This window comes from Eptatretus burgeri, chromosome 3 (assembly GCF_056783735.1).
Source record: "Eptatretus burgeri isolate ZD-2024b chromosome 3, Ebu_testis_v1, whole genome shotgun sequence".
NCBI lineage: Eukaryota > Metazoa > Chordata > Myxini > Myxiniformes > Myxinidae > Eptatretus > Eptatretus burgeri.
Window position 1 is genome coordinate 113191998 of NC_140963.1, and position 24985 is coordinate 113216982.

Below are 24985 nucleotides of genomic sequence, written 5' to 3' on the forward strand. Positions count from 1 at the left end.
ACTGACACACACATTGACGAACCAACTTGTCTGTGAAACACCGAGATGACAGTTTACAGCTGGGTCGGGATTCAAACCCAGGCAAGATGGCCTAGAAGCAAGTGTACATACCTCTCGGCCATCCTGTCAGCCCATATAACATAACTGTACTACAGCAATTAAAATAATTGAATTCTTTCTGTGGGAAATTTTTAAAAAGCAGTTATTAGAGATTTGAAACAAATAACCATTTTAGAATGTGATTCGTGAACATTTTTCACTCAGCAGGGACTCAGGCTTGCCGATGATCATGACCCAAACCGGACCGTGACCCATCGGACAAAGTAGTAAACGACATGAACATCTGTGATCTCTGGATGATCAAGCAGAACATGAAGATGTTGGAATGGTTGCAACAAACATTAGTTAATAACTTAGACATGGATAACCCGATATGGCGACCTTGAAACTCGGTGCTATCACAATATCCGAGCAAAATAAACAAGACACTCAATATTTACAACCTAGTACGACCATTTATTCGAAAAGAAAAAGATTTATGGCCGGAGCTTTGGAATGGCTGCTCAAGTATTGATCACATCAGGAGACATGACATGTTATCATGATTACAATTGATAAAGTGTTTTTTAAGATAATCAATCACGTTATTTGCATGGGATTTGAAGGTGACTGCGTCGTTGCACAATAACTTTTGCCGACTATAAAATGTGACACTTTACTCTTTAAGTTCCTCTTCATATTAATCGATTCTCGGAGTTACTGGATGCACAGAGCAAGAGTTTAAGCTCATATAGCACAGTGCTTCAAATTTGTACTTGCAACTAAATTTTATGAACACTACATTACAAAAACGAGAGCTCGAGGTATTCTCCTGCTTCGGATGTGTTTGCCCCTCCTTGGTGGAAGCCTTACTCCTTCAGCTTGAAATTCTTTAAGACAGGTAAGTAGTCAGTGCAGGACAATAAACAGCCTCATTTACCAAAAAATTGCCTTGCTTTCAAGGTGCTCCAAGTCCTTAACAGGCAATGATCACCAAACTGTGCAACCAACCCTTGTAAATCTCAACAGGATTGACGTTTCGTTGACGAGAAATTTCATCATTCTCTGTCTCATCCTAGTTGTCCCACTCGCAGCAATCTTGATTTTCTGCAGGTACATTAAAGCAGTAATCACATGATTGTGGGGAATGGTGACCAACGCAATAACCTTTTATGTATCGTCCAGTTCAAATTCGAACCACCGCACACATTGCTTCACCATGTGACGTTACATTTTTTGACGAAAAGGTTTTATGGAGCAGATATTCAAAAGCATCGATTCATTTCGCATGCAGCCTGTGGTTGCTGGTTGCATCATAGCTAATAGGAGCTTGGCTGTGCTACTGATGCAGTGCCACCTGTAGGTTAGAACTGGAATTTGGCCAGGGTTCCGGCGATAACTCGCCTACTCTGCATGAAAGACGCCGTGGGATCATTAACTTCCACCAACTAAGGTCGTCACATAGGACACCCAGTTAAACGTCCGTCTGAGGGATGGCACACACATCGATGCCTCGCCATGCATGCCAAACACCAGGATGACATTTTATAGCGGGGTCTCAATCCAAACCCAGACGAAACAGCTCAGAGTCTTGTGTGCTTACCTCTCGGCTATCCTTCAAATTCGATCTATTTCAAGCATTAATTCTCACAAATTAACAATAAACCAGGGGATTCAACCTGATTCTGCCAAGTCATGGGCGCATCTCTGGATGCATCAACCTTAACAGCCCAAACCGAATATGTACATTTTCTACAAGAATTACAAGGACATTACAAATCAGCAGACAAATCACAGCAGCACTGTATAGGGGATTTGAAGCCTGCATATGCCACCATTCTGGCCTATGCACTCAGATGTGAATGGGGGGAAAAAAAAAGCCAACTCAAATTTTGTTCTTTGAAAATAAAAGGCCTGGGAGAACATGTTGTTAAGTAATTCATAATTTTTGTTTTATACAAATATGACAACCATGTCTTATAGCTTATTTACAAAATATCTCTTCAATGGATTGATTGGTGTTCCCATCTGGACACTTGAATCACTGTGCTGGGGTCACAAGTTAAAATCACGGCCTGTGCCGATTTGTCCATCGTAGTCCGTTTGTTCACTGCCAGCCTATGTCCTTGGAATTCATGTGGAAGTGCACTCGTCTCCCAATATCATTGTTCCACCTAATTTATGCAAATTCCCATCCAAGACATAGCTCTGTAGAAATTCACAGATGTGGATGCACAGAAAAGCATTTCATTTTGCATTTCACACAATTCATTTTGATCTTGAACAAAACTCGAGGGACTTAAAATGTCTGCCTGACCCTTTACAAACAGGGAAAATTAAGTGGTACGCACAGTACAGTACACTGTATGGTTCCCATCATCATCACATCTTAAAATATGCAATTTGGTGTCTTTCTGTCTGTCTGTCTGTCTGTCTTTGTGACTGTGATACATTCGGTCATTATTTATCCAATCTCAACCAAACTTGACAGGAGGACTAAGGGTCACACAATGAAGGTTGTAGTGACTTAATTAGCCCCCCTCCCCAAAGGGGTCTTCCGCCTTGGGCAAAATCTGTGTTATGGTGTATAGATAACTTATCATGGCGTTTTTCCAAGGCCGCTTGTAAAAACAAAAGTCATAACAACACTCATGATAATAGCATATGATTAATGTTATTACAAAACAATATTAATACTAACTAGAAATGCCACTTTCAAACTGCTGGCAGTGATGACGGGGTACCAAGGCGTCTGTCTTTGATAAAACCCTGCTTTGATACAACATGGGATTGACAAGTTAGGGACCAAGTAACACGAAGTGTTCAATCTATATATTACGTACGCAGTTAGCCCTTTTTTCTGGGGACATACTGTAGTCGGTAGAAATTGAATTGGTATTTTAATAACCTGAACACGAAGTAATAAATGTTCGTATCATGGTGCCACAAGGTAAACCGGAACTCCCCCGAGTAAGACAAAGCCCACACATCTCTCTACAATGTGGGATTGATGAGTTCTGGACCGAGTAACACGCCACATTCTATCTATTTATTACGTATGCAGTTAGCCCTTTTTCCTGAATACACAGTCGGCATCAATTGAATTGGTGTTTAAATAACCTGAACACAAAGCAAGAAATGTTGACGCAAAGCAAGAAAGGTAACAGGCCACATTCAATCTATTTATGGAAAAAGTTGACCCTTTTTCCTGGGGCCATCGTCGGTGTCAATTGAATTGCTACTCCTCTACCCTTAAACCCATACAGGTGCAGCCAAGTGAGCCTTATTCAAAAAAAAAAACTTCAAAAAGTTCTCAGATTCAAACAATTAAATAATTATAGCTGCCAGACAATGTGGCCAATCGGGCTGAAATTTAAAACATACATTCCCCACGTCTACTAGATCCAAAATGTGAAGGTTCACATTAATTGATGCAGCGGTTACAGAGAAAACATTATTTAATATTTTATTTCAATCCAATATGGCTGCCAAACCATGTGGCCGATCAGGTTGAAATTTAAAACATAAGTTTCCCTTTCTTTACGAGATCATAATTCTGAAGTTTCACTTTGATTAATAAAGCAGTTCCAGAGGAAACATTATTTAATATTTTCCTTCGATCCAATACAGCCACCAAACCATGTGACCGATCAATTATTCATAAACAAACTAGTACACCCATGGCTTGGGGAACACGTTTGTAAAGTTTTGCCTCAATTTGTTCAGCGTTTTGGAGAAGGTTTTTAAAATTTTTAATTTTCAATCCAATATGGCTGACGAACGACGAACCACGATGCCATCATAACTTTATATTCTGCCCCTAATTGGGTGGGGGATCATGCTTGTGAAGTTTCATATTAATTGGATAAGGTGCGTTTTTCTGTCCAAGCTGGCCGCTAAAACACGCAACATGTGACATCATAATTTTTACCCTATATACAGAAATGCCTTTAGATGATACTTGCAAAGTTTTGCTTCTACAGGATAAATGATTCCATAGGAAACATTATTTAATATTTTTCTTCAATCCAATATGGCTGCCAAACCATGTGACCTATCAATTATTCATTCACAAACTTGTATCCCCGAGTCTTGGGGAACGTGTGCAAAGTTTCCCCTTGATCTGTCTCGCCGTTCTGGAGAAGAAGATTTTTGGAGGTTTTAGGGTAAATTCAATATGGCTGCCAAACCATTGACCTATGTCAAAAAAGGTAAGGAACTTTTTGTTCGCCATAGATAGTCGGTCAGACCTGTGAGGTTTTGTCTCAAATTCAGCCTTTTCGGAGAAACCAATTTTTAAAGTTCTACGTGTCGATTTTTCACCGGGATCCCACTTTACCGATGACTTCACGGTTAACACCACTTATACCCCTTGTGGAGATCTTGACAATGAGCCAAGTTTCAATTTTTTCCAGCGAGCAGTTCCAGAGAAGAAGACGTCCAAAGTTTTTCAGTTTTTCAAAGATGACGAACGTACCACATGAACTATGACATAATTATCCCTTTAAAATTCTACAAAAAGACAGACTGCGATGAAAAGTTCATGTCAATCGGACGAACGGTTGTCGAGAAAATGAATTTTGAAGCCAAAAAACCCGAAAATTGCTGGCAGAATAATAATAAACATGGGGGCAATACCCCTGGGCGCTCACATGGTAGTGGCTGGATAAGATAACCAAGGAACTGGGAGGCATGTTTGACCCACAAAATATATCATGGAGAAGAAAGTAAATACCTATGGATTTTTTTTTTAATGCTATGAACAAACCTTGGTACATCACGGGTGATAAAGGTTGTGGTCAAGTTTTATTGAAATTGTGTGTGTGGTTTCAGAAAAGAAAGCAAATACATATTTTGGGGGTTGGGGGGGGGCAACCCCCCTTACACTCCTTTTCAGCCAGATTTTTCGAATGTCATAAACAAACTTCAGTACACCATGGGTGATGAAGGTTGGAGTCAAGTTTCATCGGAATTGTGTGTCGTTTCTGAGAAGAAAGCAAATATCTCCTTGGTGGGGGTATCAACCCCAGCCCCCCATAAACTCCATCCATAGACCCCCTCAAACCCCAATTTCTTCTCATGCCATGAACAAACTTTGGTACGTCACGGGTGATGAAGGTTGTGGTCAAGTTTCATCACAATTGCATGTGTACCAGTAGTTTATGAGAAGAATGCAAATATTCATTTTGGGGGGCATCTCCTGTAAGACCCCCTTCGGGCCCGATTTTTTTAATGCCATGAACAAACTTGGGTACACACATGGTGATGAACGTTTGTGGTAAAGTTTCATCGAAATCGTGTCTGTAGTTTCAGAGAAGTAGTTGAAAGAATTTGGAGATGAACGGACGGACGACATAAGCTCCCCAGAACTATGTTCCAAGTGAGCTAAAAAATAAATAAACAGAAGAAAAACAATAGGTTACCCAGCCTGAAAGGCTTGGTACCCTAATAATATCCCCTCTCCCCAAGAGGTTTTTCCTCCTTGGACAAATGCCATGTTCACGTGCACAAATAGCTTATCGTGGCATTTGGTGGGGAAAACCTACCAGAAGTAAAAATATAATAATTATAAACCACAAACACGTATGATTACCTTTTTAAACAGTCTCTGCTGCTGTTTTACACGACAGTGAAAGGGAGGAAACCCAATGTTCTTGAGGCCCGAGCCTCGATCTAATGTAATCTCTATACCCCAGAGAGGATAATAACATGACCCTTCCTGCCACTCCCGGAGGGAGTGGGTGTACTAGTGAGAGAAAAAAAGAGATGAAACGAGTTATAAGATTCATAAATCGGTTTTCAAGTTATGTATCACATTTTAGGAGTAAAAACCACATTTTATTTTAACGTGTCGACTCGATGCCCATCTTACATGAAACCTTCAGTCACTGCAAGAGGAATGTCTGCTGCTTGCTGCCAAGTGTAATGGTCACAGCAAGGGCACGAGGGTCTTGGGCCTGTTTGCAGCACGCGAGACTCCCACATATCTCTTCACCTGGACACAAACAACAGGCAATTAAATCACTGAAAATGAGGCACCAAATCCAAAGAAAAAAAAATGAAAAGTAGATTACACATGCTTCAGATTTGAGATGGAATATTATTTATACTCGTAACTACAAGCTTGGAAGTATGTAGTGTATAATAGCGTTCCCGTCACAAGCTTTGTGCTTTCTGCCACGACATCGTCCATTCAATGCAAACAATTGGAAATTGGATTTCATATTGTTTTGTAGAAAATAAATGTTATTTGAATGAAAATGAATGAACTAGAGGGTTCATGGAACACCTTACCCAGTGCAGTGTTCAAGTATATAATTCAATTGAAATAAAATAATGATTTTAAAGGTTGTATAAAAAAAAGATTCCTAAGTTTACTGCTGTTGATGCAGCATCTTTTACACCACCTTATTTAACACTTACATTAGTTATTCGTGCCACTTGTTTGTGTCCTTTACGAAGTCCCTAAGAACGGTGAGTTTCCTGTTTGGAATGATTTTCGACTTCGTTTAACTGCCAGGCAGGCAGACAGACAGACTACAAAAGTAACTCCCTCCTCTCTGCGCATGAGCGATTGGGTCGAGTTCAGAGCCAAAGTACCGTTAAACTACAGGTTCGTTTTCTGATTCATATTCAAAATATAACATTAAATTGAAATATAAAGTTGTTTCTCGATCATAAACTTATGTTTGTAGGCAAACGGACGGACGGACGGACAGCCAGAGACAGACAACCTCTTGTTTAACCCCGCTTTTCGCTTCATGTGAGCAGAGTAATTACAAAACTGCACTCGCATTGTTTTTCAAGGTATTCTCTAACTTTGGATACATGCTTGTCCTCTCAAAAGTAGAAGCTTTCATATGCTTTTGGTGTAGAATTCTTCAAGACATGTACGTAGCCAGTTGCAGGCCATTTTCGATTGAATCATTTGTTGAAAACATATTACCCTCAAGGTGCTTTCTAATAAGGACATCATTGACAGGCAATCATAATCATACTGTGTAGCTCATCTTCTGCAAATCTCAACAATGTTGATGTTTTCGTTGACCGTAGATTTCAATTGTTCGCCGTACAATTTGTCATGTCCCTCGCCACCATTTTTATTTTCAGCACACTGCATTCATTAAAGCAGGAAACCCACGATTACGTGTCGCGTTTAACAAAACCGTAACAGATTGTATTTTATCAAGTGCAGGTCAAGTTAGAACCACATTCATGGAAATAATTTTTGTGAAGGTACACATATAAACTTACCCTCCAAATATTGTGACTTGTGTCCTGCAAAATGTGTCAAGTATATGTGCTTGCATATGTAAATATGTTCGTATGTTATACAGTCCCAGCTAATTGAACATATTAAGCTCATTCTAACCACTCAATGACTGACTGGTATAAATGTTTGGTATCTTCTGGGTGACATACAGTAGAAAGCTGAAATTTTGTGTGCCGATGGACACCGAAGCCGATACACCAGGAAATATCACAGAGCTATTGGAAAGTGTCTGTAAATGAAAATATAAATAAATGAAAAAAATTAATGCAGGTGAGTGACCCGAGACAATGGGGAAGCACGCACGGTTCGTTATTGATTACAATGTGTAAGCATACCCCACTAGTATGTAATAACTTCAAACGGCAAGTCTCCTAATTCTTTAATGGCCCCAATTATTCCCACCGTTTTGTAGAGTCGACCAGGGAACATTATTTGGCTGATGTCTTTCATGAACTGACTGGCCAAACCCAACGTTTGACTGAAGGCGGCAATAATTTGTAATTTGTTTGGGGGTGTTGGCGATAACTCGCTGACTCTTCACGGAAGACACTGTGGGATCTCTAACTTGTATCAATGACTAGTTCTGGCCGACGGGCCCTCCGGCTTAACGTACCTCTGATGGCCAATGCGCACATCGTTGTCGCGCCCTGAATGCGAAACACCAGGATGACAGTTTATAGCCAGGTCAATATTCAAACCCAGCCGAGAGAGATCTCAGTGGTGAGCAAGCATACATCTAGGGCTCTCGGCTATCCTGCAATCCCCAGTATTTGCTAACTGCAAGAAAATGTTAGTCATCTGTGGACTGTAAATGTTTCTTCAACTTAGGACAGACATAAATAAACTCCCCCCCCCACCAACCCCAAACAATCAAATTTTTAAAAATATAATCATGTAGGTCTCAGGAAGGACAACAGAATCACTTTATAGCTTTGTAATTACAGCAGTTCGTTTTGTAACACAGAGCATTTCCTTTTATGTTGTGAAATATCTCATGTGAAGGGGTTAAATAGTCGAGAGAATTGGTGAGGAAGAGAGATGGCTTGGTCTTTCTTCTCTCTCTTCTCCCTCTCCTCTCTCTCTCTCCCTCTCATTGTCTCCATGCATCGTGTTACGAACGCTTAATTGAATTCAGCTCCAAGCCTCACCTTATCTCTCCGCAGCAATACACTGCATAAATCACACCGGCCTCATTCCCTCCCCTACCCTTTCCTTTGCGCTATTTCCTCCGCTCATCATCTCCTGTTCTCTGCCAGAGAAGCTCACTGCTATGCTCATCGAGTTACTTAAATTACGAGTTACCCGAAATTGCCCAAGTTATAAAGGAAGCTCTCGAAAAAAAAAAGTGACCTTTCTGCGTTTTCAACCTTCAAGGAGAGGACCATGGGGCAGGGAGTGGGAGATGTTTCTTCCCTTTTAATCTAAAGTTTGTTTTTGTACTAAAGCAGAATCTCATTTCCTATTTTTAAACAGTTATGCATGAAAGCCACTTCAATCACAGCCTAGAATAAAATGCAAACTCGGTCTCAGATTGAAATTGGTGGCTGTTAAGAGTGCTGCCATGAGATATAAAAAAAAAAAACATAAAAGAAATAAAAAAGGTAAATGCCCATTGCAAGATGCAGTTCAATATGTTTAACAACAAAATACTATCCTATAAATGACTTGCAGAGGTACCTGCACCTTGTGCGGAAGGAATTTAGAGTTTAGATACAAGATGATGATTTGTAATACTGCCGACCACCGGGTGTTGCGACACGATAGACATTTACAGAGAGAGAATTGTGGTCTTCCCCGCACCCTGAACCCCTCTACCCTATAGTTTTTTAAAAGGTTTTCTTGCATCACAATCTGCCAAGACGATTCCAACGGTACGAAATATGATGGGGTTACTACCGGTGGGGCCGATTCCAATGGTATGCAATATGATGGGATTACTACCGGTGGGGCCGATTCTATCAATGAACAGACAGACAGAAAATATAACTTTTTATGCCTCTGTTGACGAACTCGCAGGTGGCATTATGATTTTGGGTTGTCCGTCCATCCGCATGTCCGTAAGTACGTCTGTCCATGCTAATTTTCTCTGCAACTGCTTACCGATTGACCCCAAATTGTCACAATCGGTGTGCCGACTCATGCAGAATGTTTCCATCATAATTATGACGTCATCGTTCAAGTGGTGTGGCAGCTATGTTGGAAAAATGCAAAATCCTTGGAACACTGTATCTCTGAAACCACACCAAGGAAAAAATTGAAACTTGGCACGTGGCAAGTACTCCTCATGGGAAATAAGTGTGATTTTTTTTAATGACGTCATAGGTGCCTTTGTTATGACATCATAATTGCATATATAGGATGCTACATCCGATCAGTATGAAATTTTTTTGAGGGTCATCTAGGGATAAATTGGTCCACAGAAAAAAAAAATGATGACAGCATTGGTCACGTGATTTGGCAGCCATATTGTTTTTTTTTTGTTTTGTTTTTAAACCTTCAAAAATCATCTTCTCTGAAATGGCTGAACAGATCAAGGTGAAACTTCACACAAATGTTCCCCAAGCCTTGGGGATACTTGGTTATTCACAAATAATTGATAAGTCCCATGGTCTGTCAGCCATGATTGATTGAACGAAAATCTTTTTAAAATCCTTTCTCTTGAACGACTTCATCGATCGACATGAAACATCACAATTATGATCTAGTCGTGGTGTGGAATATATGTTTTAAATTTCAACCTCATCAAACGCATGGTCTGGCAGCCAGAATTATTTAATTTTTTGAATCTGGGTTCTATTTGATTAATTTTTTTGGAATAAGGCTCACTTGGCTGTGCTTGGATGGGTTTGAGGGTAGAGGAGTAGCAGCTGAAACCAAAATCCTGTCCAGGTTCCTCCTAATAACTTCATCTTCACTGTTTGTTTGTTTGGGTTCCTTCTGATGACTCCAATGCAGGACTCTATCTATTTTGTTCTTCCATTTGATTTGAATTGAATTTATTTTAATCCCATTCTGAATTCAATTGAATAATAATAAACATCATGGGTCAGGGTCAGGTGTCCGATCAAAGTGAGGTTGCATCAAAGCGGGACACCTTGGTACCCGGTCATCACTGCCAGCAGTTATGAAGTGGCAGCTCCAGTTATGTCTATTATTAATTACATAACAAACCAGTACACAAACACCACACATAACCACACCACACAAAACAAGTCCTCGTGAGGGTCTGCAATCTCTGATTGTTCTTTTTCTTGTTTATTTATTTATTTGTTTTGTTCATGATGATCAATGTGTGTTTGAAGCAGTATGCCTTAGTTTTGCAGTGATGATCAAAAGTATGTGGTATTATCACAAAACTTTAAGATTAACTCCAAAATAAACTACAACGGCACTCGATAGAAGGCATACATCTGCCAAGCTGAACAGTTTACATTTTGTATCCCACTGATAGGCAGGATCTGCATCAGGACCTTAACCAAAATCTAATAGGCTTGTTCTCGTCACTTAACCACCTCATACACCGAGTTTTGTCATAATCCATCCACAACGTTTTGAGATATCACGTTATTCACCGGTTTTGGCCTCATATCTCACTTTAAAAAATTCTCGTATCCGGATCTTCAGCAAAATCGAATCAATTTGCCTTGTCTGCCTTTTTTTTCCCCCAACACACCTTCACGTCACACACCCAACCTGTCTACAAAATTTTGTCTGAAGTCGTCCATAACTTCTTGAGATATTCTGCTCACAACCAAACAGACAGAGACAGACAGACAGACAGATAGACCCAAACAAAGGGGGAAAAAATATAACCTCCATCCACCTTCTGTGACAGGAGGTAACAAAACAGGGGTGAAAGAAAACAAATCCTCCATCCACGTTTTGTGGCAGAGGTAATAAAGTATGCAGTATTGCTAAACAATGGATTGTATCAAAGCCGGTAAGAGCATGTTCACCACAGTGCATGGCGAGGTGTGGCTGACATTAAGTGTTAGCCCCATTTTGCTGCGGCGAAAAGCGAAGGCTTGAAACGTCAGCCACACGTTGCCTCCCACAGTGGTTAACTTACTTTTCAGATTTCAGTTGATAAAATCCATTATTTAACATGTCCACCAATTCAAGCCTTCGCAATGACTAGTTTTCCATTTTGTTACTTGCTGTTGGCTCCACTGCAATCACATGCATTGCTATTGGAAAATCGAGTATTGCTTCAAAAGAAAATTAATACTGCAAAATTACACACGACAGTCAAAATTCATTAAAAATCCACTTAAACTTCTAAATTGAGCCAAGTCAGGGTGTGTGTGTGTGTTTGCAAAGTTTTACTTAAAATATTTTTGCAGTAATTTTAGTAAAGACTGTAATCGAACAGCATTCGGTTGAGCATGGAACCCATAAAATTAAGAGACGATGGCGAAATATTCTCATGCTTTTGGTCACCGATACCAAGCTCCATTGTAAATGTAAATTCTCAGGCGAATCAGCACACGTCGCAAGCATATAAAGGGAATAAAAATTCAACAATTTTATGGAATTGCCGCTGAGATAACAGCAAACATTTTAAGAGCAAAGGGGAAACTGTCAATGTATGAGAGATGAGTCCCTACAGCTGTGAGGCCCAAACCATAGATAAAGAGGCTGAAACTAACAGATAAGCACAGCCAGTCATTTGGAACTGATTAGAGAATTAAACATATTTGCTTTGCCTGTGAGAAGCTCTGCAGAGGGGAAAGATTCCTCGTCTTGATGCGGTATCAAAATGGCTTCCCATTATGCAATATCAAACTGATCACATAAATAAATGAAAAATTTTAAAAACTATTATTTTCCAACAAATTTCCCGAATTTTGCATGAAACGTCTCGGAGTGGTTTTAAAATTCATGAGACGTCAACGTAAGATGAGGCAGAAATCATTTTGAAAGGAGATGGTCGAGAACAAAAATGCTTCGTTTCAAAGATGGATATATTTTTTTTTAAGTTACAATTCCTTACAATATAAAAAGGTGATATAAAAAAAAAAATTAGGGAGGGGGGGGGCATTCCAGTGATCTATATTTCACAACTACAGAAGCTGTCATCAGATTTAAGAACAATCAATCAAAATCTCAGTGGAGGAGTTGTATTTTCTCATTTTAAAAGCAAGACAAATCCAGAAACAAAACAGCATCGTTCTGACTTCCCGGGTAATGAAAACAGCATGCAGTTCCAAGATGAGGCCAATTTGTTGTTAATGTGATATTTTCCAAGTTTATTTGCACAAACCCCTTGGATTTACTGCTTGATGTGGTAATAACCAGCAGTGAAGCAGGCGGCTAATAATTAGGTCATCACGTCCGTGGGTAAAATCCTTAAACAGGCGTTTCTCGTCAATTGGAGGTCAGATTTTGTCTCAGATAACTCTTAATGACATTGAAGTTGAATGAAGGTGGGAGGGGGATTGGGGAACTAGGTCACAGCACCACAAGCTTTATTTATTTAAATAAAACAGCTCAGGCATTATAAAAGAAATACTATAAGTAGAAAGATATGTCGTTGCACTGTATTTTTGTCTGTAGACTGTAATGCAATTACATTTGTACAAGCAAGTTGCCCGTGCTCACGCGGTATTTCCAAACCGGGTATGGATGGAGACGGCAAAAATGCAAATGGAGTTTTCTGTCATCGAGCTGGCAAGCTGGGAGCAACGATTCCCATTTATTGCCACATCTGATGCAACATAAATGCTCTAATAGCAGCGTGGTGCTCCATTTGAAACTGCTTGTTCGATATATGTAGCTTTTTGATGGTTACGTTCCATCATAAATAAAAAAATTGCATTGGTGTCAAAGCCAGTGACCAAACTGCAAATTAATAAGAGGATTGAACTCCCATCACCGTACTTTAAATAAAGGACCCCAGGCATCAAAAAAGCAATTTCCATCACCGTGGTTTGACAAACCCTGCTAGCATCTCAATTTCATTGCAAGGGAATCCAGTTAATCTCGGATGAACACAATAAATATTTGAGACCATCAAAGAGTACAAATCCAATCCAGAGTCAATATCCATTATTGTTTTTCTCCATTTTTGTATCTGTTTGGAGTTGTTAGACAGTTTCAAGATCTACTCCACCAAAAATAGAAGAAGGAAATAACCAGCTGCTCAAATAGACGAGGAAGCACCTTAAAGCCAACGGAGGTGAAAGCTGTGGGTTTCCATCATACTTCACTTGGACACATCAATAAGACTTCTCACTACGGTAAATGCATAGTTGGCAAAGGCTATAATCATCATAGTGAGACCACTGCGACCAAGTGAGTCTGAAATATCCTGAAGTTATAATTTATTTTTGAATCGTCAACATCAGGTGTTCCTTTCACTGCTTCATTTCTGGCTGTAACCACTGCATCAGCAGTTTTGTCAACATTTCATCAACAAAAGGCCAATTTGAGAATGCCGGATGGGCAGTCATGGATGGTAATTTGAAGGTGATGAGGAGCATCAATTCCCCCACACATTAATCAGTGTCATACGCTTGCGTGGATACGAAACAGTGAAAAATGCCAACTCCTTCTGGTGTGAATGAGGGCAGCATTATCAATTCTATCATTAAACCGACAGGTCTGAGAAGCTCAAATTGACTCTGATAAGCTCATTGTATTCTCGCCCTCCTCTCATGCAAAATTAATATTTCTGAGCACCAAGGATGAATAAACACCATGGTGCGAGTTTAAAAAACAAATGACAGGGTGGAAACATGGAGGGGCGAAAATGGTGACTCGCATGAGCAATTGGGTCAGTTTGTTCAGTGGATTTGAAATGACGTCTCGTGATGCTTGGAAGCTCGGTTGAAATCTCATTAACTGTTTGTATTTATCCACTGTCTTATGTCTATGTCATTCATGTAAAAGTAAAAGGTCCACCAATATCTTTGTCCTGTGTGTGATATATACTGGGTCTTCCACAAGCATGAGATGAGAAAAAAAAACAACAAGTAAGGTGATGTCATTGGGCTTCAAAATTCACATTTTCATCCTCTTGAACTACACTAACAGTCAAGTTAGGTTACTTTTAATATAAGCTGGAAGGGAATGGGCAGACAGGATAGCCCAGAGGTAGCATACCTGAATTTCAGGTTTGCAGTCTGGGTTTTAGTCCCTCGAATCGGTCCAGCATGAGCCAGGTGCTTCACAGGAAGGATGTCACATCAATGAGTGGCATCCTTCGAAGGAACAATGAGCTCATTGTCCTATATCTTAGCATTCAATTATGGCAGTCAAACATCCCTAGTTACCTCTGCCACCTAAGATGGACAGAGGTTATGTATTCACCCCTGTTTGCCTGTTCTGTTTGTGAGCATGATATCTCAAAAAGTTATAAACGGATTCTTACAAAACTTGGTGGACAGGTTGGGGATGTGATAATGTCATAACAAGTGATACAAAGTTATGGCCTGACAAAAACAACAGTCAAATAGATTATGATGCCTGGCCTATCAGTGTGATACAAAACAAAGTATCGGCCTGGCGGAGGTATGCGCTCGACCGAGTGCCATTCTCGTTTCCTTTTGCAAATATGACACAGTGTACTCTTAACATCACCGACGACTACATCCCTGTTTAATCTACGGATGAGGGAAAGGTATGTGGGGCAGACTGCATTGATAGCATAACTGCACCCCTAAAATAATGCAATCCCACAGCCAGGTGCTGTATACGGATTAATAAAGCATGGAAATCCCAAACACAGAGACAAGGAGAAATGAAAGGGAAACAAAGACAAGGTTTGTCAAAAACTAGGGACATGAGTGTAATATCTGGTCCATCACACGTGCCGGAATTCAATTCCATGTCCATTTATTTTTAAACACAGGTGGAGTCTCATAAACAGTGGAAGAGGGGGCAAAATCAGAAAACGTGGCAAAGAGAAAACGGTCCTGGATGGAATCAAAGGATACACCACAGAACAAGGATAAGATTTGCAGGAGAAGGGTGCGATTGGTCTTAAATAGGTGTGGTAAAGCTCACTAGTGGGAAGTGGAGAAACCATAAGGTGGCTGTCGAGAGCAGACTTGAAACTGCAAGGAAGAGCCTGAGACATTGAAGAAGGAAGATGGCTCCAGAGGTGCGAAAAAAATGGGTCTGAAAGGATGAAGGTGTGCATTTAGTTTTTACTTGAGAGGTAACAAGGAAATGGCTTATGCTGAAATGTGTATAAATCTTGAGGGGTAGGGGCTGTGTGAAGAGGTGAGAGGGCAGGATGACGAAAAGCATCGAGCAGTTTGAAAAAAAAAAAAAAACAAGACGACAAGGTTACCCTGCGAAAGGTAAGCATGAAGTAAACCCTGAGAATCAGCTTCCTGACAAGAGTCCACCAGTCCACCAGTCCACAGCATGGAGTCATATTTCATGAGACTCCGGATGAAGACTTTGCGCAACCTTACAAGCCTGCTCTTTCATGAGCCTAAATTTTGTACACAAATAAAAAAACTGAGATTGGAAAAAAGGCAGACAAAGGACTGGACGTGCAGAGAATGCTGAGGTCGTGGACACTTTTAAGTGCAGCTTGATTGGAAACACGATCTGCCCAGGACAAGCTATGGCTGATTGTGAGGCCAAAAAGCTCAAAAGACTACTTTTTGAAGAAGCTGACCACAGAAAAATTGTGGGATTTGCCTGCCACTCCATATGGAAGGACAAAGTGAATACATGGGTCTTTGTTGCACCATATTGCATTTGTCACAGTCCTCATGTGCAATACACTACACCAATTAATCACCCATTGGTATAATGTATTTTCATTTGGTGATGACAGCAACAGTGATTTGAAACAAAGGCCAAACAAGAAAAAGAGCAATCAGAGATTGCAGACCCTCACCAGAACTTGTTTTGTGTGGTGTGTTGTGTGGTGTTTGTGTTTGTGCAGCTTTGTGTGGTGTATTTTGTGTGGCATTTGTATTTTGGTGTGTTACATAATTAACTGGAAGGGTACTCGGTAGAGCGCATACCTCTGCCACGTAATGCCTGATCCATGAGAACATATCGGGCCCAATACATTTTTGAAATATCGTGCTAGATATCGTTTTTGGCTTCTTTTTTTTTTTGTTTGACTGAACATTTGGCACTTTTTTGAAAAAACAAAACTAAAAAAAAAGTTAAAATGTCACACTTCCAGCCACTTATTCATCTCTCATAATCCCCAACAATTGAATGTGTTCAGAGTAACTTTTGAAATTGAAACTTATGTGGCTCCTTAAGGATTGATGAATGATTTTAAGTCCAAAGATGGCGATTGCAAAACCTTTAAATAAAAGATTAAATTGAAGCTATAGGAAAGCAGTCACATGTTCATGCAAGGCTACAAATTACGGTCACCTTCATTTAAGGAACCAAGTCTGAGTGAAGAAAAGCTGATGGAATAGTCTCACCCACATCTCAAATTAAAGGAAGAACTCCAATCCTCCCTTCTACCAAAAATGGTGTATTATCTGAAGAACGTTTTAAAAATTTTTTTTTAAAGTTGTTCATTTTGAGTTTGATTATGGAAGCAAAGTGTCCCACAATATGCTTCAATCAAAAGTAGGCCATCACATGTTGATACCCTGGCCAAATTATAACGATTTGCCTCCTTGGCTGGAGTGTCACTCATCCTTGCTCGCAGTCTGTGCCAACAGGAGTGAGGCAGAGAGTAGTTATGTGGCTGGAAAATTGGTGTCACTTAAATCTTTTCACAAGCTTGAGTTCCCTTTCTTCGGCAGAGGTGTTCAGTCATCCACGACTCAAAGAGCAGACACGAATCAATCATATTCAAAGCTTCGTCCCCACAGACTGGTCACCCAAAATTTTCACATTTCATCGAGTCATACATTTATTTCCGAATTATAAATCGTTAATCGTTTTTCAGGACAATAAAAGACGGACTTCAAAATATTGCAGTGTGACGTTATTTTTGCGAACAAATTATGAGCAAAAGGAAATTAACACAGAAGCTGAGTGGTATAGTGTGCAGGTCCTCAATATAATTAAGTTTTAAAATGGTAAGAAAAATTTTGGTTATTAAAAAGAATAATAGTTAATCACAATTACTACTGGCTTACTGTTATCAGTTAAATATCTTTGCATGTCGAAAATAGTCTCCAACTCCCCTCCCCCCTTCAAACAACCCTAACTCCACTAACAACGTCAACCCTAACCAACCCCCCCCCCCCCAATCAACCAACCCAACCCCACCAACCCCATCTCCCCACCAAACCACCAGCCCTAACTATACCACCAACCCAAACAAACAACAATAGATCTTTAAATTTTATTAAATGTATGTGCATCGTTAACCCAACCTCGGCCTCGTCACACCAAAAACTTGAAAAATGGTACATGCTGCCTCCTAGCTCAATATTCAGCATTGAAAAAGGATCGAGCATGGGCACAATCTCGGTTGGCGACCATTGCATAAGCTTGGTGGGCCGAATGGCCTCCTCCTGCATTGAAGTTCCTTTTGTATAATTATTGGGTGGTCGCTTGACGACCGCTTTTCTCAGGTTTTCGGTCTTTCTGTTTGTTTGTATGTAATTGACAGCTCTGGAGGCCAGAGGAGTCAACCAATTTTGATGAAACTTGACTGGTAGGTTCATACCAGGATCTAGTTGTATGCTTTTGAGCACCGTTGCTATGGACGCCACCGTTGCCTAGCAACGGGACTTTGAAATTTTTGAAAAAAATCCTAAAAAAAAAAAAAATTCGAAAATCAAAAATCGGCTTCCGCGCTTTTATGCGTACTGTAATCAACCTCTTTGTCAAAAATTTTCAGCCCGATCCGTTAAAAACTGTATGACTAGTATGCAATTATATTACTATATGCTTTCACCCCAACAATCGCGTTGGGATTCCCCAACGTAGGGTTAGGGAATCGAACACAAATTATGAATTTTACAGGTGCTCGTCATGTTCCTATATGGAACAACGAACGGCAAAAATGCCATCTGATGTGTTCTCTTATCTACATATATCTATAATTCCAGCAGTGTGTGTGTGTGTGTGTGTGTGTGTGTGTGTGTGTGTGTGTGTGTGTGTGTGTGTGTGTGTGTGTGTGTGTGTGTGTGTGTGTGTGTGTGTGTGTGTGTGTGTGTGTGTGTGCCGTTTCTCGACAACCACTGGTCCGATATAATTGAAACTTGCAGGTATATTGCTGGGGACCTGTGGATGTGCCTTTTCAAGGTTTGATATTAATCGGACAAGTGGTTCCCAAGTTATGGCCAAGTTAGAGCATGTTCCCCATTATGGGTTACAACGTACGGACTTCCAGATAGTGATGACTTAGTGTATTCTAATAATTTCTGGATTTCTTATGCGCATTTATAGATAAACACAATGCCCCAATCCAGTTGTTTACGAGAGCGAAGGAATGGCCTGTGTGGTTGTTTGCAAGTTTTTTTGTTTTTTTTTTGCACGTACGGGCACGCGAGAGTGAAGGAACGGTCTGTGTGGTTGTTGTTTCTGGCACGCGGATTGAATTTTTTTTTGCACGTACGGCCACGCACGTACGGGCACGCACTAGTATTTCAAATTCGCCTTAGTCTAGCGACCACCCATGTCGCCTACCGGCTTGTTCTTATATATTTGCAGGGTCAGTCAGGGTGGAACAGAAGTCGTGCATGTACCTGTGGTCGGTTTGTTTCCTGACCCAAAATAAAACTACTTCCAACAGCATTTACTGAAAAATAAAGCTATTACAGTTAACCTTGCTTACCCTTTGAACCCTCACGGCCGGTTTATCAGCCGCATTTCAAACCTTCATACACCCGAGCGGACAGATTTTTCTCCAGGGAGCTCAGGGTGGGGGAGCCAAAAGTCCAAGGAGCTCAGGGTTCAAAGGGTAAACTTGAGAGGTGTAGAAAGATGGGCGAGTGTAGAAACTTTTCATCCTTGTGTTTGCCACAAGTATGACATCACAAGCCAATTGTGAATGGAGATTTTTCAATCCGGAAGGCAAGGAGCGATACTCACAAGCCTACTACTACAAGCAAAAAAAAATTCTTTAAAATGGAAATTGCAATTTATCAAACATCCTCTGTTGAGAGGTCATTCAAAGTATTTTCCTTGGGGGAAATTTTTTTTTTTTTTTAATGATATTTAAAGAAGTTTAGATTTAAAATCCATCACATACACAACTGCTTCCACATGCAATTTGAATTTGCCTACATCATGCAATTTGGATTCATGACACCAAATTATATCTGTCAAGCAAAAAATTCAAATTTAAAAACGAGTTTCAAGCTAACGTATTCTGATTGATATTTAGGTACAAGACTAAAGATGTTCTGATATATTTTTTCCAGGGGTTTACATTACATAGACACTTAACAAGGAAAGACAGCCGAGGGACAGAGGCCAAAAGTGCCTGCATGAAATGGTTATGTGGATCGAGGAAAGTTCACAACTCCAATCATGGATGGTTGTTTGGATGAAATTTTGTCATCAACAAAATAAACTCGATGATACAAGACAAGTGCAACATAAGGGTGAGAATCACCACGACAGCAAGGATAAAAGAAGCATAAATAGCGTGATCAGCAAAAAAGAGGGAGCAGGTGGAAAGAGACAGAACAGGAAATTGAAATTAGAAAATAAAGCTGAAAGACAAAGTAAGGAATACAAAACAGAGAGAAAAGCCAAAAAGAAATGGATGCACTATTAACTTGCATTTTTTTTGGTGACCATGAGTGTAGGTAGTGACCACTCAGATATATATTGAGGAGCCAGAGAGTGCTGATGATCGAGTCAGAAAGAAGTATGGTGATATTGATTGCAAATTACTACCACTATTCAAGTAAAGATTGAAACTTTCATATTCTTTACATCAGACAAAAAGCTGTTCTCAATAGCAATGGAAAGTTTGCACACACACAAAAAAAAGCATATGCTGCAAAAAATAAAAAAAATCATTTCATTTACAACGCAGATATTTGAACTGGTTTCCAAAACCATTTTCAATGCAGATGACCTCCCTATGCTAACGGCACAGAGCAGAAGTGTTAACGTGGGCATAGAGTGTCCCTTTTACAGAGCGCTGGGGTGTGGTGTGGTACATTACAAAGCCACTGTTCCGTGAAATTGGACTGTCAGCGACAAGCGCAGCGCGACTGCTCGTGAGCTCCCATGTCTCCCCCAGCCCCCCCCTTTCTCTCTTCTTTGCAGTCTTTCCCTTCTCCCTCTCTCTTTTCTCTTACTCCCTATGCATCACCTCCCCCCAATATCAGACCCTGCTGCCCACCTTTAAAGTATTTCACCTACAAGACAGAAAGCACATGAATGCCAAAAACCTGATGCACGATTTCTCAACTAGATCTCTATTTAATTTGCATATATCCCAATATCCTAAACAATAGCACACCTCCACTTTCACAAAATTAAAAAAGACAACTACAACTATGAAGCAACCCAACTTGGTTTAATGAAACAATTTTATATCAACAAAGTTCATTTGACTCAAGAAAAATTCACATTTGATCACTGTAGTGATACACATATGAAAGCATGCATTTGTAGTTAATAATTTGTATTATACGAGAGCCATTTATACGATTCATGAACATAGATTTTAATGAAATATACAAATGAGTGTGGGGGGGGGTTGTGGAATCTAAGAATGAAGGATAAATAAATGGATAAGTTGGTGGTTAAAAAACGACCCTCTCTGCAATATTCATATTTTTGTGAAAACGGATTAATAAATGTTGAGCATTTTTATTTAACAAAAGCATTTGGTAAAAAAAGAGGATGAAATGCACATCCAGAAACAATGTCCACCTCAAAAGTCGTCATTGCAGGTTGAATATTCCCTTTACACACTTTTGGAAGCAATGGAAAGCAGTCAAGAAGAAACTTTGCTGACGTGCATTGGATACAACCAGACAAGAATTGTCCAATTTGAAGGAAAAAAAAGGGGGAGGAGCATTTTCAGATTCTGGGTAACAATGGCATGAGGGAGCCGCCCCAGTTAATGAACCATGACACACAAAGCCTTAAGGAGGAAAAGTCCCAAAGCAATAGAGAAAAAGTGTGATGAGGAATTAAAGAAAAATATAAATGATAAATAAAACATTTCTTTCATGCCATGAGGTGCATAAGGCTGCCGAGGTAGGTTTATTTGACTAAGGAGTACAGTCCAGGATACTTGAATAGCTTATTACCGGAGTAAGCTGGTACTCATTTAGCCAACCTCGGAAGGGGTGATAGGCTGAGTAAACCCACCTGGTGTTATTTCAATGGAATAACAGGGGCTCAAACTCAACACCCTAAGATATTAAGCCAGCCACCTTAACCGTTAAGCCAACACCAGGCTTAAAGAAAATATACAACCAAAAAAGGTTAAAAATGGTGTGCAAGGAGAGAAACGACATCAATAGAATGTCATTCTGCAAGTGTGGTTTAAGTCTTCAAAGTTCAGTACCTTAGATGGATCACAAATGGTATATTATTAGGTGGGGAGGGGGCGGAACCCCACAACATACAGTCACACTTATAGAATAATATTAAAAACTAGAGAGTTCATAGAACATGCGAGCCCATGCACTGGTCAAGTTTATACTTCAATTTTAATTAAAGAATGATTTTTAAAATCGTTTAAAAAAAATAAAATCTGGAAGTTTGTGCTACTGAAGCAGTCTTCTACATCACCCTTTGACAGTATTATAAGGTGACAGAGATGGAGCCTTTTTGGTCACCATAGAATGCAGCATCAATCAGTATCGTACATAGAATCTTCTTCATTCTGATATGCACCCTTTCACATCCTCCATAATCGATGCTCTATTATGCCATCGAGTCTGGTGGGAAAGTAATCGCAAACCCTATATTCTCACTCCGAGTTGAAGAGAAAGAATGCTGAAAACTACAAACGAGTCAATGCTGCATAAATGGAACGTGCGTGATTACATCACTGCCCTCTCGGTCCCCTTGTCCCCGATTTTCCCTCTCCCTCCCAATGTCAGGCAAAAACAGCTCTCTTGCTTGGGTTATAATCAGAGGAAGAGGGCCTTGTAGTTATAACCGTGTGGAAGCAAAAAGAGGGGAATGCTCGAAAAGTGGTACAACCAACATGGAGAAATTGGTCAGTTTAATGGGCAGCAACAGCCTGCCAAAATGAAATATACCATCAGAGATGGGGAATCCCCCACCATTGAATGAAAAAGGTCATACATATTCCAGATAATGAGGTGAATTGGAAACAAGAGACCATTTGGTCATCATCTCGAAAAAGTTCCCAAGAGTGAGGAACGTAGTAACCAAAAATAATTGAAATCAGATAAGCGGTTTTCCATTTATTACAAAAAACATTTTTTTCAAGATGGCCGCCCCAGTCGGCCATCTTGGATCCGGCCACGCCCAAAATCAATAGGGTTCTTCCTTTTCAGGTGGAACATGTGTAATCCAAATTTCAAATCGATATGGCGAACAGTTTATGAGTTATCGCACTCACAGCTATAAATGTTGATGCCCAGACGGACGGACGGACAACCCGGGTGACAACAATATCCCCCTTCCGCCACGCGGCGGGGAATAAAAAACATACTGCAAGTCTGTAAACATCCTCTCCAAAGGTTCGTAGCTATAATGTACGGCATCTTGCTAAACACCGCAAAAATAAAAATCAAGCCACCAAACGAAATATCACAACAAGGTTCTCGTCACAGGGGAGCCCCATAAGTATAAAACAAATAGAGCCATCAAACTAATATCACAACTAGAAAGATTCCCAAAGGCAAAGCCCATTCATGTCCACTTTGTACGCAAACTAAACTTGGCAAAAACAACAGCAAAAAATAATTAAAAAGTACATTTTATTCATGTGTTCTCTCCATGTTCTTATTATTAAGGTTTGTAGAAGATTTCATGACAAAAGATTCAAATGGTAAAAGTGTTATGGACTGGACAGACACACTGAAGCTCAATCTACACCAATAAATGGCAGTGTGTGTGTGTGTGTGTGTGTGTGTGTGTGTGTGTGTGTGTGTGTGTGTGTGTGTGTGTGTGTGTGTGTCAGTGTGTGTATTTCTCCTCAATAACTCCAAACAAATGAAACCCAGCAGCCTAAAACTTTGCAAGCAAACTAAAAAAACTCCAAGGAAGTGCATGACTGAAAATTGGGTGTTTGGGTTCATTAAAACACCCATTTTGAGGATACTTAGTGGCCTTATTTAATTATATCCTTCATCAGGCGCATCCTTGGTCACCGCTCTCTATGGGATCTGAAGGCGTATCCGAGGGAACTTGCTGTGGTCTGAAGCCGCCATGTTTTTTTGCCTGTTCAACCATGCCTGAACTTGCAACAGGCTGCAACAATTTCTTAACAATGAAGCATGAACGAGCTTGGAGCTATTTCATGCATTATATGATACGATTTTCCACGATCTACTCTCACGGACTAATTAAAGTATACCATCAAAATATTGTTTCAGTTTTGAGGATCAGATATCGTTCGGACTAAATAAGTGTCGAAATCTGGCGTGAAATCTGATAATTGAAATCTTATAACAAAGCCGATGTACCTATTTACTTTAAGCAAGCAAGGCTATGTTCCCTCCTTCTCTGTACAAACACAGAAAAATGTGACATTTCCAAAGCAGTAAACTTGTCTTTTTATACTGTTTGGAAAATTATATTGAGTGAACAAAAGATTTAAGAATGTGCCAAAATTAACCAGCTTCATTGAGCTATATGACAATGCATTCACTACTTGACCTCGCGCCGTCCCCTGGAGAAACTGCCTATCCATAGCATCTGCCTGATCTGTGTCTATATTTTCAGAGGTATCGCGAGGTGCTCTTCAGGGTATCAAAGCAAATCTGGTGAAAAACAGACGTTTAAAAATGAAGTTATAACGTTTGCCCGGAACTCGAACGATATACCATGTGACGCATGCACAAATGAGGAGGCAACATGGTGGATCATCTGCAATGTTTATTTCACAGGTGATTAAACTTTTTGATGTCTCCAGGCTTGTTCTTCATTAAACAGCAACTTTTTTGTGAATAAAGTCATTATTTGAACTAATTCAATTTATTTCTTTAACCGCTGCATGCACGATGAAGACTGGCTTTAAAGTTAAAAGGATCCTATACGGTATGCAGCCACAGCCTGCACAGCCATTCCTTATCAACTATTTAATTGAAGTGCTTGCTTGAGTGCTTAAGCGATGTGCCGAGTGCCCTATAGTCGATTGCGGTATCACGCAACGTCATTCTGAGTGAATCGCATGTGCTCCCTCGTCCCGATCGAGCTGCTCGTGGTTCATGCTCCATCGTCCCGAGCGAGTGGTTCGTGCGTCGTCATCCCGAGCGAGTGGTTCGTGGCTCGTGCTCAGTCATCCCGAGCAAGTAGTTCGTGGTTCGTGCTCCGTCGTCCCGAGTGAGTGGTTCATGGTTTGTGCTCCGTTGTATCGAGCGAGCGGTTTGTGGTTCATGCTCCGTCGTCCCAAGCGAGTGATTCATGGTTCATGCTCCATCATCCCGAGGGAGTGGTTCGTGGTTCATGCTCCGTCGTCCCGAGCGAGTGGTTTGGGGTTCGTGCTCTGTCACCCTGAGTAAGTGGTTCGGGCTCTGACATCCTGAGAGAGTGTTTCGTGCTCCGTCATTCATTCTGAGCGAGTTGTTGTGGAATAACACCCGATTTCCCAGCCCTTTGCAGTATTGATGG

The 24985-nt window shown here is 40.4% G+C and overlaps 1 protein-coding gene across 2 annotated transcripts in view; it reads right to left on the reverse strand.

The window, feature by feature from the left end:
- Positions 1–495: 495 nt before the first annotated feature.
- PRMT3 (protein arginine methyltransferase 3) overlaps positions 496–24985 on the reverse strand; it is a 146397-nt gene continuing 121907 nt past the window's right edge. Inside the window, exons 16-18 of one of the 2 annotated variants that reach the window (XR_015056501.1) lie at positions 7427–7541; positions 5912–6034; positions 496–1146 (exon numbers count right to left, since the gene is read on the reverse strand). Coding sequence is in view for 1 of the 2 variants with exons in the window: in XM_085875163.1 (XP_085731289.1) it covers positions 5925–6034 (110 nt within the window). In the remaining variant the exon portion in view is untranslated. The remainder of the gene's footprint in view (positions 1147–5911; positions 6035–7426; positions 7542–24985) is intronic. The other variant, XM_085875163.1, reaches the window with a different exon arrangement.